This window comes from Megalobrama amblycephala, linkage group LG4 (genome assembly GCF_018812025.1).
Source record: "Megalobrama amblycephala isolate DHTTF-2021 linkage group LG4, ASM1881202v1, whole genome shotgun sequence".
Lineage (NCBI taxonomy): Eukaryota > Metazoa > Chordata > Actinopteri > Cypriniformes > Xenocyprididae > Megalobrama > Megalobrama amblycephala.
In genome coordinates this window covers 16,084,125-16,096,994 of record NC_063047.1, presented here as the reverse complement: position 1 = coordinate 16,096,994, position 12,870 = coordinate 16,084,125, and the positions used below count along the sequence as shown (strand labels likewise).

General features: G+C 47.2%; 1 protein-coding gene across 2 annotated transcripts in view; it reads left to right on the top strand.

Annotated features, from left to right (window-relative positions):
- LOC125266842 (dedicator of cytokinesis protein 2) overlaps positions 1 to 12,870 on the top strand; it is a 114,083-nt gene that overhangs the window by 26,384 nt on the left and 74,829 nt on the right. For both annotated transcript variants that reach the window (XM_048187918.1, XM_048187917.1), the window contains 3 exons: positions 3,370 to 3,478; positions 4,241 to 4,311; positions 11,460 to 11,566. In XM_048187918.1, coding sequence (XP_048043875.1) covers positions 3,370 to 3,478; positions 4,241 to 4,311; positions 11,460 to 11,566 — 287 coding nt within the window. The remainder of the gene's footprint in view (positions 1 to 3,369; positions 3,479 to 4,240; positions 4,312 to 11,459; positions 11,567 to 12,870) is intronic.

Genomic DNA, 12,870 nt, shown 5'->3' with positions numbered 1-12,870 from the left:
TCTGTTTTAGGTTTTTTTTTCTGAATTAAATTGATTCATGTCGTCCTTCCACTAGTGTGGGGTTTCCCAAACAGATATTGTGTTGATTAAAAAGATAAATTAAATCATAAAAATGTTACATTTAAATAAATAGAAAAATAAATAATGAAATATGCTAAAAATTATGAAATATTTGATTTGTTTACCTGTAAACATTACTGACATCAGAATAGTTACTTTAGTATTATTTATATAAAGTATTTATTCATATTTTGAAAATGCTTTTAGTTTTTATTTTCATTAGTTCATTAACTAACATTAACGAAGATTAGTAAATACAGTAACAAATGTATTGCTCATAGTTAGTTCATGTACATTAACTAATGTTTAAATAATGAACCTTGTTACCGATTATTTTATTGCTTAAACTTAAACTTATTTTAGTTTGTTGCAAAGGCAACATTTCATTTATATTTTATTTCAGTTTAATTTTAATTAACAAAATGTTTTAAATAATTTTAGTTCTAGTTAATGATAATAGTCCATCAGAGAACCAAGAACATGCAAATGTGTTGTTAAATTATTGAAATATTAACTAAAGTAAATATTTTAGGTCAGAGGACTGACAAACAAGTTTGTGAATCTATGCACCAGTAGATCTAATGGTTAATAGATGACATCAGTGTGTGTTTAACACTGCTGGAATGTTGTGTTGATCAATCAGCATCCAGAACCATGTTTGTGTGTTTGTGTATTTGGTGGTTTCTTCAAGGGTTTTCATCTTCTCACACATTCTCTGTGCTGTTTGTGTGTTTTATCTCTTTGAGTGGTTTTTTTTATGCTCTAATGGCTCTCCATCAGGATTAACCCAGTGTGTGTGTGTGTGTGTGTGTGTGTGCTTAGCCTTGGGCAGCATGAGCAACTTTGTCAAAACCCTTACGGTGGTTTGCTGGCGTGTGTATTTGTTGTGTTTTATGAATATATAATGTCTTTGCATAAGTGTTTTTTGCTGTTAGAACTATTTTTAGGTGATTTTGTTGAGGATGAAGTGTGTCGGTTTGTATGCGTTTGTGTTTCTCTGTAGGTTTACTAATTCTAGTAAATGCACATCTACTTGTTTTGATGCATAAATATACAGTATGCATCATTGTTTTGTGAGTGTGTGTGTTTATTATAGTGTGTGCGTGTGTGTGGGGTCGGAGGTGGTGTATTAACTGTGGCTCTCATGTGGATTAGAGGAACAATGCTTCAGTAATCACGTCTGTTCTTCAGCGGTACCGCGGTAAATACTGTCGTGTGTTACAGCATAATCTCCACCCTCAGAAACCCCACCGACTATAACATCTGTGCCGAGTTACTCCTGACAGACAGACAAAGAGATAAACCAGAGAGAGAGACAGATCTCCACACAACTGACCTGATGGACAGAGACAGGAGAGAGAGCGAGAAAACACCATGAAAGAAGAGCATGAGGGTCTCGGAGGGAGTGAGATGAATCTTTGGGCTGTGTCTAAAATGTGACTGAAGAAAGTTTCAGTCACTATCAGAACTACTGCCACACTATCCTTTGCGTCGGTCATTTGAAACACAGCCAGATCTCTCTCAGAAACAGATGTGGTTTCTACTGAACAATGCCATAACCGAACCACAAACTAACTAGGCTCATCGCGCTCTTTATCCTGACTAGATGCTTTGCAGTAAAGCATTAAGCGGTTGAAATGCCCCTGTTATGCTTGTTCAGATATTACCTTTTATGTAGTGTGTAATAGAGCTGTTTGTGAATGTAAAAGGTCTGCAAAGTTTCAAAGATCGAAGTGCATGATAAATGGAGTTATTGTGTCCCAAAAGAAAGAAGCAATTCTGAACTGCCGAAACGAGTCGCCAGTAATTCCAGTCTTACTTCCTATAGGTTTGTAACAAATTTGCATAATGCAGCTTATGGTTTTCATTGGCTGTCCATAAATTATGTCTCCTTTGCCCTGCCCTCAATCACTGTAGTTGTATCTGAGACTGGAAGAGTTTGGTTCATGTTGTTCATGTCGAGAAGACGCTGTTTTCTGCTGCCAAAGTAAATCCACTTTGATCTTAACCAGTATCAGTTTGATATTGCAGTTCAGGGTTGCCAGGTTTTCACAACAAATCCCACCCAATTGCTACTCAAAACTAGCCCAATCACGTTCCAGGGGGTAAAAATCTGCGTTTTTGTTGGGGTTCCTCTGGTAAATCGCTTCAACCCGTGGAAACAGTGTTAAAGGTGCCCTAGAACTTCTTTTTAAAAGATGTAATATAAGTCTAAGGTGTCCCCTGCATGTGTCTGTGAAGTTTCAGCTCAAAATACCCCAAAGATTTTTTTTAATTCATTTTTTTAACTGCCTATTTTGGGGCATCATTAACTATGCACCGATATATAGGTTGCGGCCCCTTTAATTCTCATGCTCCCCCGCCCCCGGAGCTCATGCTTGCTTTGAACAGCATAAACACAGTTCACACAGCTAATATAACCCTCAAAATGGATCTTTACAAGATGTTCGTCATGCATACTGCATGCATACATCGGATCATGTGAGTATAGTATTTATTTGGATGTTTACATTTGATTCTGAATGAGTTTGAGGCTGTGCTGCGTGGCTAAAGCTAACATACACACTGTTGGAGAGATTTATAAAGAATGAAGTTGTGTTTATGAATTATACAGACTGCAAGTGTTTAAAAATGAAAATAGCGATGGCTCTTGTCTCCGTGAATACAGTAATAAACGATGGTAACTTTAACCACATTTAACAGTACATTAGCAACATGCTAACGAAACATTTAGAAAGACAATTCACAAATATCACTAAAAATATCATGTTATCATGGATCATGTCAGTTATTATTGCTCCATCTGCCATTTTTCGCTATTGTTCTTGATTGCTTACCTAGTCTGATGATTCAGCTGTGCACAGATCCAGACGTTCTGCCCTTGTCTAATGGCTTGATCATGGGCTGGCATATGCAAATATTGGGGGCGTACACCCCGACTGTTACGTAACAGTCGGTGTTATGTTGAGATTCGCCTGTTCTTCGGAGGTCTTTTAAACAAATGAGATTTATATAAGAAGGAGGAAACAATGGAGTTTGAAACTCAATGTATGTCATTTCCATGTACTGAACTCTTGTTATTCAACTATGCAAATATAAATTCAATATTTAATTCTAGGGCACCTTTAAACTAGTCCAGTTCCACGGGAAAACCGTGGACTTGGCAACACCGCTGGAGTTGTGTTGCTTCTGTCTAGCATATTTAGTTGTATTTAAAACATTCCAAACCAGCAGGTTTAATGGCTGATGTGCGATACAGTGATGTGAGATGTATTACACTGCTCACAAACGTTCTCTATCTCTCTTCAGACTGTATGAAGGGAAGGAACAGGCCGAGTTTGAAGAATCTCTCAAAAGTTTATTTGAGTCCATCAATAACCTGATGAAAAGTGACTACACCACTACACTACTGCAGCAGGTATGAACGTGTGTCCATTCTGAGTGCCTTACTACTGTATTTATTACTAAATTCAATTAAATTATGCATAATTCACACATTAAATGATTGAGGATGCAGTGAGGTACAAAAGTCTGGGATCACTAGGTTCTGGGTTTACCAGCTGTCAGTCCTGAAAATGTATAATCGAGCCAGTTTAGTCGTGAGTTCACATGATAAGTGTCACAATTTAGCTTTATTGATTAGTGACCTAGAATTAATCATTTATTATTGTTTTACATTTTTCAAAATATTTTTAAAATACGATTGTAATAATTAAATATGTATATATACACAATTTATAATGGATATAATATGGGTATATGTGTAACAGGTTACATTTGTTAACATGAACTAACAATGAACAAGACTTTGAAAGCATTTATTAATCTTAGTTAATTTTAATTGCTACATTTATTAATGCATTATTAAATAAAAATTTGTATCTGTCAGCTAAAATGAACAATTAACAGGTTCATAAATGCTGTAAAAATATATCGCTCATTTTTAATTCATGTTAACTGTTCACAAATTAGACCTTATTGTTACCAATTTTAATATGTATATACAGTATATTATATAAAATGTTATAATAAATTATTTTATTGTAACATATATTCTTTTTATATTATGATTTTTTATTTAAAATGATTTAAAATTCTTTTAATATTTTATATGTGATTTGTCACATAGTTTTATAATGTTATACAATTTAAAATATTTCTTATGTGTGGGTGTGTGTAGGTGGCCGCTCTGAAGTACTTGCCCACAGTCCTTCAAGATGTGGAGACAGTTTTCGATGCTAAACTCCTCAGGTGAGCTAAACTCCTCATAACAGCCTAAAACAAGTCCTGACACAGTCTCGTTCTCAGACGCCACAAACCGCTCTTAACTTGACCTTCTTAATATGCCGTATTGACTGATATACTGGGGAGCTTAACAGTTTCTACATGTGCTTGATGACACTTTGATGACCGACATCAAGTTTGTGACATCAGTAACTGCAGAAATCAATCACGACAAACGCACAGATTCTCCTTCGTTCTGATGCTGATGGTCTTTAATGCACATGTCCTCCTACATTTACCTGAGCTTCCCTCAAACACTAATGTTCCCATTCAGTCGGTCACTTCGACGTACGTCGGATGACCGACGAATAGGAATCTCGCTAGAGAGGCCAATCTACTTCGAGTGTAACTAAACGAGCCAATGCACATTGGCATGCAATCATATGCATCAGCTGCTCGCCTCGCAGCGCGGGTATATAATGAGCAGCAGGTGCGTTGCATCTTCAGCTTTTCGCTTCGGAGCCGAACTACACATGGTAGTATCTACGAGCGAGTGTGAAAGGAACGAGCCAGCTCTCTCTACTGCTCTCTCGTCTGGTGCAGGTGGAACAGCACAGCAGCGGGGCCGATTCTCTCCTTTTGTTTATTTTCTTTTTTTGCCCACTGAGCAAAGAAAGCTGTGTGTCAGCTGTGAAAGCCGTTCTTACGGCTGGTACGGTGCGCTTTAAAGAGCGCTGAAAAGCTGTTTTCACGGCTGGTAAGAGCGGCATCTCCAAAGAGAGTGCACACGACAGGCTGCACATTCCCTGTCTGTGCTGCAGCGGCTTTCCCCTGCGTGCTTCGGCACTTGAAAGAGCAGTTCCTGAAAGAGCTTACACGAGTAGTTCGCGTCTTTTTAAAGATGTCGTTCTACTTGTGTGTTTCTGGATGCGGTCGTTACCTGGCGCCTCGGGATGGTCACCAGCGCTGTATCACGTGCTTGGGCTTAAGGCACGCTGAGGCGGCGTTTGTGGACGAGTCATGCACCCATTGTGGGATGATGACCGTCGCGGAGTTGCGGTCGAGACTCCACTTCCTGCAAAGGGGTGGAGTCCCGGTCCCGGCGCCTCGTTCCAATCCTCCTCAGAGGGTTGCTTCGGGCGCTGGGACTGGTGACTTGAGGATCATGGTGAGCGCGCTTCCTTCGGGGAACCAACCCCCTAGGAACCCTCATCCCTCGTGCACTCCGCAGCCAGTAGAGCTGCCGGGGGAACGCGGTGGACCACCCCAGAGGTGTGTACCATCCGTATCCTTCGGAGCTCCCCATGACGACCAGATGTCGATCGCTGCATCGGAGGGTGAGCCTGATACTTTCGGGGATGACGATTCGGCGCAGCTGCCTCCTTCGGGAGTGACATCTGTGCCCGATTCAGACCCGGAAATGATGGCTATGCTTTCCCGGGCCGCCAACAGGGTCGGGCTCGTGTGGAATCCTCCACCGTGTCCCGAGCCCTCGCGGTTGGACGATTGGTTTCTCGGGGTGGCAAGGGCTGGTTCTCAGTCCCCCACCCCAGTGCCTTTCTTCCCGGAGGTGCATGAAGAACTCACTGGCACATGGACGGCACCTTTTACTGCCCGAAACCGTGTCGGTGGGTCCTCCTCCCTCACCACCCTTGATGGCGGAGCGGCGAAGGGTTATGCGCGCATACCCCCTGTGGAACGGGCCGTTGCTATGCAACTGTGCCCTAACTCCACCTGGCGGGGGGAGCCGTCTCTCCCTTCCCGGGCCTGTAAGCACTCGTCGGATCTTACCGGCAAGGCTTATCAGGCCTGTGGGGAAGCCGCTTCTGCCTTACACGCTATGGCGTTGTTGCAGGTCCATCAGGCCAAGGCACTGAAGGACCTACACGAGGGTGGTCATGATCCGCAAGTTCTACAAGAACTTCGTACCGCGACGGACCTCGCGCTTCGTGCGACGAAGGTTACGGCGCGGTCAGTGGGTCGTGCGATGTCCACCATGGTGGTCCAGGAACGCCATCTCTGGCTGTGTCTCGCGGACATGAGGGAAACCGACAAGGTCAGGTTTCTTAATTCCCCCGTGTCCCAGACCGGCCTCTTCGGCGACGCGGTCGAGAACTTTGCCCAACAGTTCTCGGCTGTACAAAAGCAGTCTGAGGCCATTAGTCACATCCTGCCGAGGCGGTCAGCTGCTGCACCCCCACCGCCGGCGGCACCTCAGTCTGCCCGTCGCCGAGGGCGCCCCCTGCGGCCGCCCCCGCTCCCACGCCGCAGCAGCAGCCTCCATCCAAGCGGCGTCGTGGAGCCGGTCGCGGGCGGGGTGCCCAGCCCGTCCCGCCACCCCCTAAAAAGAAGGGTGGCAAGGCCAAGTCCAAGCGGCCCTAGGACGGGCGACCCGGAGATGGATGGGACTGCTCTTCAGGAGGTGGTGACCGCACCGCTCCTTCCCCCGGAGGAGGGCCGGGTGGAGAATCTTTTGTTTCCCCTTTTTGTTCCGCCGCTGGCCCAACGACCAGCGGTACCCAAATTTTCAATAAAAGAGCAGTTTCCTCTATCTCCGGGTCCGAAGAGGGCTCGGAGGGCAGTGGGAGGGCAAGAACCTCACCACTCTCATCCACCTCTTCTGTCGCCAGCGGACAGCAGCGAGCAGCAGGCAGACAAAACCTCGACTGCTCCCTCTGTCCACCTGTGGAAGCAGGTAAGTGTTGCACAGCACACTGTGACCCCGCTTCGGGCCGCCTCATACAGAGAGCCCCCCGGGCCGCGTCCCTGCGTTCCACCTCGCTGCCCCGCGGCGGGTACGCCGGTGGTCCCCTTGGTGCCGCTTGCTCGGTCTCTGGGAGTCTGGCTAGCGCTCCCCAGTCCGTCTCGCTGGCTCCTTCGGACCATCAGGCTCGGCTATGCGATTCAGTTCGCCCGGCGCCCCCCCAAGTTCAGGGGCATCCTCTTCACTACAGTGAAAGCTGCCGATGCCCCTGTCCTGCGTGCGGAGATCGCAGTCCTACTGGCGAAGGACGCGATCGAGCCGGTCCCTCCAGCCGATATGAGGTCAGGGTTCTACAGTCCCTACTTCATTGTACCCAAGAAAAGCGGCGGGTTACGACCGATCTTGGACCTGCGTCTTTTGAATCGGAGCCTCCACAAGCTACCGTTCAAAATGCTCACGCAGAAACGCATTTTCGAATGCATCCGTCCCCGAGATTGGTTTGCAGCGATCGACCTGAAGGACGCGTACTTCCATGTTTCGATTCTTCCGCGACACAGGCCATTCCTGAGGTTCGCGTTCGAAGGTCGAGCATACCAGTACAGGGTCCTACCCTTCGGGCTCGCCCTGTCTCCCCGCGTCTTCACGAAAGTCGTGGAGGGAGCCCTTGTTCCCATGAGAGAACAGGGTGTTCGCATCCTCAACTATCTAGACGACTGGCTTATCCTGGCACAGTCTCGGGATCAGTTGTGCGAACACAGGGACTTGGTGCTCAGTCACCTCAGCCAGTTGGGGCTTCAGGTCAACTGGGAAAAGAGCAAACTCGCCCCAGTGCAGAGGATCTCTTTTCTCGGTATGGAGTTGGATTCGGTCGAACAGATAGCACGCCTCACAGAGGAACGTGCTCGGTCGGTGTTGAACTGCCTGAATACTTTCAACGGCAGGACAGCGGTCCCACTGAAATTTTTTCAGAGGCTCCTGGGGCATATGGCGGCCGCAGCGGCTGTAACACCGCTCGGTCTGCTTCATATGAGACCGCTTCAGCACTGGCTTCACGGCCGAGTCCCGAGATGGGCGTGGCTACACGGCACGTTCCGGGTGCCAATCACTCAGGAGTGCCGCCAAGCCTTCAGCCCGTGGTCGGACCCTTTGTTTCTTCGGGCAGGAGTGCCCCTAGAACAAGTGTCCCGGCATGCTGTGGTATTCACAGATGCTTCGGCCACCGGCTGGGGTGCCACGTACAACGGGCATGCAGTGTCAGGGGTTTGGACGGGACCCCATCTGCATTGGCACATCAATTGCCTCGAGTTGCTGGCAGTACGCCTTGCTCTGAGCCGCCTCAAAGGGCCGTTACGGGGCAAGCATGTACTGGTCCGTACGGACAACACTGCGACCGTTGCGTACATCAACCGTCAAGGTGGTCTACGCTCCCGTCGCATGTCGCAACTCGCCCGCCATCTCCTCCTCTGGAGTCAGAAGCATCTGAGGTCGCTTCGCGCCATTCATGTTCCCGGTGTGCTCAACCGTGTGGCCGACGAGCTGTCACGAGCTGCGCTGCCAGGAGAGTGGCGACTCCACCCCCAGGTGGTTCAGCTGATCTGGAAAGAGTTCGGAGAGGCTCAGGTAGACCTGTATGCCTCTCTAGAGACCTCCCACTGCCAGTTGTTTTACTCTCTGACCGAGGGAACACTCGGGACAGACGCACTGGCACACAGCTGGCCCCGGGGCCTGCGCAAATATGCGTTTCCCCCAGTGAGCCTACTTGCACAGACACTGTGCAAAGTCAGGGAGGACGAGGAGCAGGTCTTGCTAGTTGCGCCCTACTGGCCCAACCGGACCTGGTTCCCAGAACTCTCTCTCCTCGCGACAGCCCCTCCCTGGCCCATCCCTCTGAGGAAGGACCTTCTTTCTCAGAGACGGGGCACTCTCTGGCACCCGCGTCCAGACCTCTGGAAACTCCATGTCTGGCCCCTGGACGGGACGCGGAGGTTCTAGGTGACTTACCCCCTGAGGTACTTAACACCATCACTTCGGCACGTGCACCGTCTACAAGACGTGCTTACGCCTCGAAGTGGAACCTGTTCGTCGAGTGGTGCTCTTCTCGCCGAGAAGACCCCCGAAGATGCTCGATCGGAGTCATGCTTTCCTTCTTGCAGCAAGGGTTGGAGCGTAGGCTGTCCCCCTCCACCCTCAAAGTCCAGACTGCTGCTATCTCCGCTTACCACGACCACATAGATGGCAAATCTGTTGGTCAGCACGACCTGGTCATCAGGTTCCTTAGGGGGGCGAGACGGTTAAATCCTCCTCGACCTCCCTCCATACCCTCTTGGGACCTCGCTCTGGTGCTAAGAGCACTCCAGATTGCTCCCTTTGAGCCTTTGCAATCAGCAGACTTAAAGATTCTGTCTATGAAGACTTTGCTGCTGGTTGCATTGGCCTCCATCAAGAGGGTAGGGGACCTGCAGTCATTTTCGGTCGACGAATCGTGCCTGGAGTTCGGGCCGGGCGACAGCCACGTGGTACTGAGACCCCGGCCTGGCTACGTGCCCAAGGTTCCCACTACTCCCTTCAGGGACCAGGTGGTGAGCCTGCAAGCGCTGCCCTCGGAGGAGGCAGACCCAGCCCTGGCTTTGCTCTGTCCAGTCCGCGCTTTGCGACGGTACATAGACAGAACTCGAAGCTTCAGGACCTCAGACCAGCTCTTTGTCTGTTACGGAGGCCAGCAGAAGGGAAAGGCTGTCTCCAAGCAGAGGATGGCCCACTGGATAGTGGATGCCATCGCCCTGGCTTATCAAGCTCAGGGCGTGCCCTGCCCGCTCAGGTTGCATGCTCACTCCACGAGAGGTGTAGCATCCTCCTGGGCGCTGGCTCGTGGCGCCTCGCTGACAGACATTTGTAGAGCTGCGGGCTGGGCGACACCTAACACGTTCGCTAGGTACTATAGCCTTCGTGTGGAGCCGGTCTCCTCCCGTGTTCTCGCCTCAGGTCAGAGGCACGGAGAGGCCCCGGCTTAGTGTCCGCTTGCTGCGCGACATGCGCTTCTTTTCTCCAGAGAGTCCCTACAAGGCAGGCCCTGTCGAGTCCTCCGACATCCCTTCGGCAGCCGACGTGGCGGAGCGTCGGTCGCCAGGCCTTACTCCGTTGAATCCTTGAGAACCGGATTTAGGCTGGGTTCCATATGTGTGACCCTACGGGGATCCCATATGCGGCTTTCCACGGTTGCTCCTAATCGAAGCCCGTGTCTTTCCCTCTGGGAGAACCCACCAAGTTGGAGTCACCCCAGTTCTTCCATATGTTGTACAACCTACAAGGTTAGTCCATATGTACTTATCCATATAACTCCTTCGGGGAAGGATATGGCTTCCGCAGCGTTCCTTATCTGACGTAAGGTTACGCTCCCAGTGGTATCTATAGTCTCACTGAGTGGGTTTTGGGAACAACAGTGATCGACCCTCTCTGTGTGAGCCCGGTCCCACCGTCCTTAGGCAAGGGGGTTCAGGTGGCTCACAACAGAGCACTGGAAGAGGGCACCTCCTGTGGCGCTTTGGTAGGGATTCCTATTCGTCGGTCATCCGACGTACGTCGAAGTGACCAACTGAATGGGAACGTCTCGGTTACAAAGGTAACCCTCGTTCCCTGAAGGAGGGAACGGAGACGTACGTCCCGTCGCCACAGGCGCTGTCCTGCTGATGCTGCCACCTGCTGGGTTCGGCTCCTCAGCGAAAACCTGAAGATGCAACGCACCTGCTGCTCATTATATACCCGCGCTGCGAGGCGAGCAGCTGATGCATATGATTGCATGCCAATGTGCATTGGCTCGTTTAGTTACACTCGAAGTAGATTGGCCTCTCTAGCGAGATTCCTATTCGTCGGTCATCCGACGTACGTCTCCGTTCCCTCCTTCAGGGAACGAGGGTTACCTTTGTAACCGAGACGTTATTATAGCCGTAATGTGACTTTAACCAGTTTAGCTGCTCATGCGGGTAACTGAGGCAGATGTCTGATGTCTCGGCTCGCGTTTTTAATGAGTTTGAGGAGACAGTGGAGCGAGTTTCTCTCATACAGATTGCAGAAACAGAGTTTATTTGGAGTGTTTTATCTAGTTAGAGCTGAGAGTGTGTGTTTAGCTTCAAGTGACGCCCGATTCATCACTGTACACACAACACAGGCGATTCTAGCCGCTCTGAGAGGGTCGATATGATACAGTAGTTTCTCACAGACACCGGCGGTGTTCAGACTCGATCAATAAAGCACAGGTCACTTTTTCTGCCCTCGGCAGCTTTAGCATTAATTTATGGATTAATTTGGTCTATTTTTATCTTTTATTAAATACTAAAAATACAAACTGACAGTTAATGTTCTCCACTAAAACATCACAAAATTGATTTCCAATGAGAAATTAAATGTATGAATTACTTTTAAACTTGTTTTTTTTCTGCTTTTTTAATGCCTGTTCCTGTCTGTCTGTGTGCAGTAAGCTGTTGTATGATTTCTACACCTGTATTCCTCCGGATAAACTACAGAAACAGAAAGTGGGATCCATGACTGAGATAGTGGGCAGCAAACTCTTCCAGAGACAAGGTGAAATGCATGCACGCACACACACACGCGCACACACACACGCACGCACACACACACACACACACAGACACAAACTATATACACTGCAAAAAAGGAACAAAATATTTTCCAGTTTAAGGGACCTGTAAGACATAAATACTTATAAATGTGAAAAAATACTTGAAACTATATTAAAAACCGACATTCGACTACATAAAAAATGTTAGACCAACAGAATTCTCCCAACTAGTCCAACACAGTTGTCTGAACAAAGAATTTAAAAATGTTGCTGAAAAATTAAGGGGTTGTGAGTTCGCAGCATGCATTGCGGCATGAATAAATTATTAATTTACTGTTACAGTATTATTGTGTTACTGTTTGCTGAGTTTTTCTAAATGTTTTTTGATGATTTGTGATTATTGTTGGTTATTTGTTGTGTTGTTATATTAGGTGCTCATCTTTTTACATTTGTTGATTGTCAACAAAATACCAAAATTATCAGTTTGTTGCTAATTGAAACTTTGCTGAATGAGAAATCTGTAGTTGACTTAGTGAATTTATTTGCTGAATGTAGCATTTTGCATTTAGTGAACGAACAAATTCAAATTCAGTGTAAATGTTTTAGCATTTTGTGAGGGGGAAAAAAGCAATATTTAATATTCTGCACTATTTTTAGACCCCTATAGTCAAATGTAAATTTTTCAGTTACACTTTCCAGTATTAAATAGCAGAATATGAATAGAAAACACTTTCCCTGGTGCCATCATACTTTTGGACCTCATTGAATAAAACTAATTCCTTTCCTTTCCTTTCCTTTCCTTTCCTTTCCTTTCCTTTCCTTTCCTTTCCTTTCCTTTCCTTTCCTTTCCTTTCCTTTCCTTTCCTTTCCTTTCCTTTCCTTTCCTTTCCTTTCCTTTCCTTTCCTGCCCACAGGTTATTTCATTTGTTATTTTACACCGTTTCTTTTCCTCCGCTCTTTCTTCCTCTAGGTTTATATGATAGCCTCTGGCCTGCTCCTGCCAAACGGCCTGTTAACTAGATGCTATAAAGTGATGAATGGTGTGTGTGCGTGTGTGTGTGTGTGTGTGTTTGTGCTCTTTAACTTCATTGAGTTGCAGACGGATGATGAATGTGTTTGTGTGTGTGTGTTTTACTAAAGAGCCTGATGATTTTGCTCATGAGAGTCGTGATGGATTGTATTCGGGGTGTGTGTGTGTGTTTGATGATAATGATAGACAGATACATCATCCAGGCCCATTTAACTTAAAGTGTGTTAACCCTCTCTTGTATTCGTTGTAAAATCTACACTCTTGGGTTATTATACT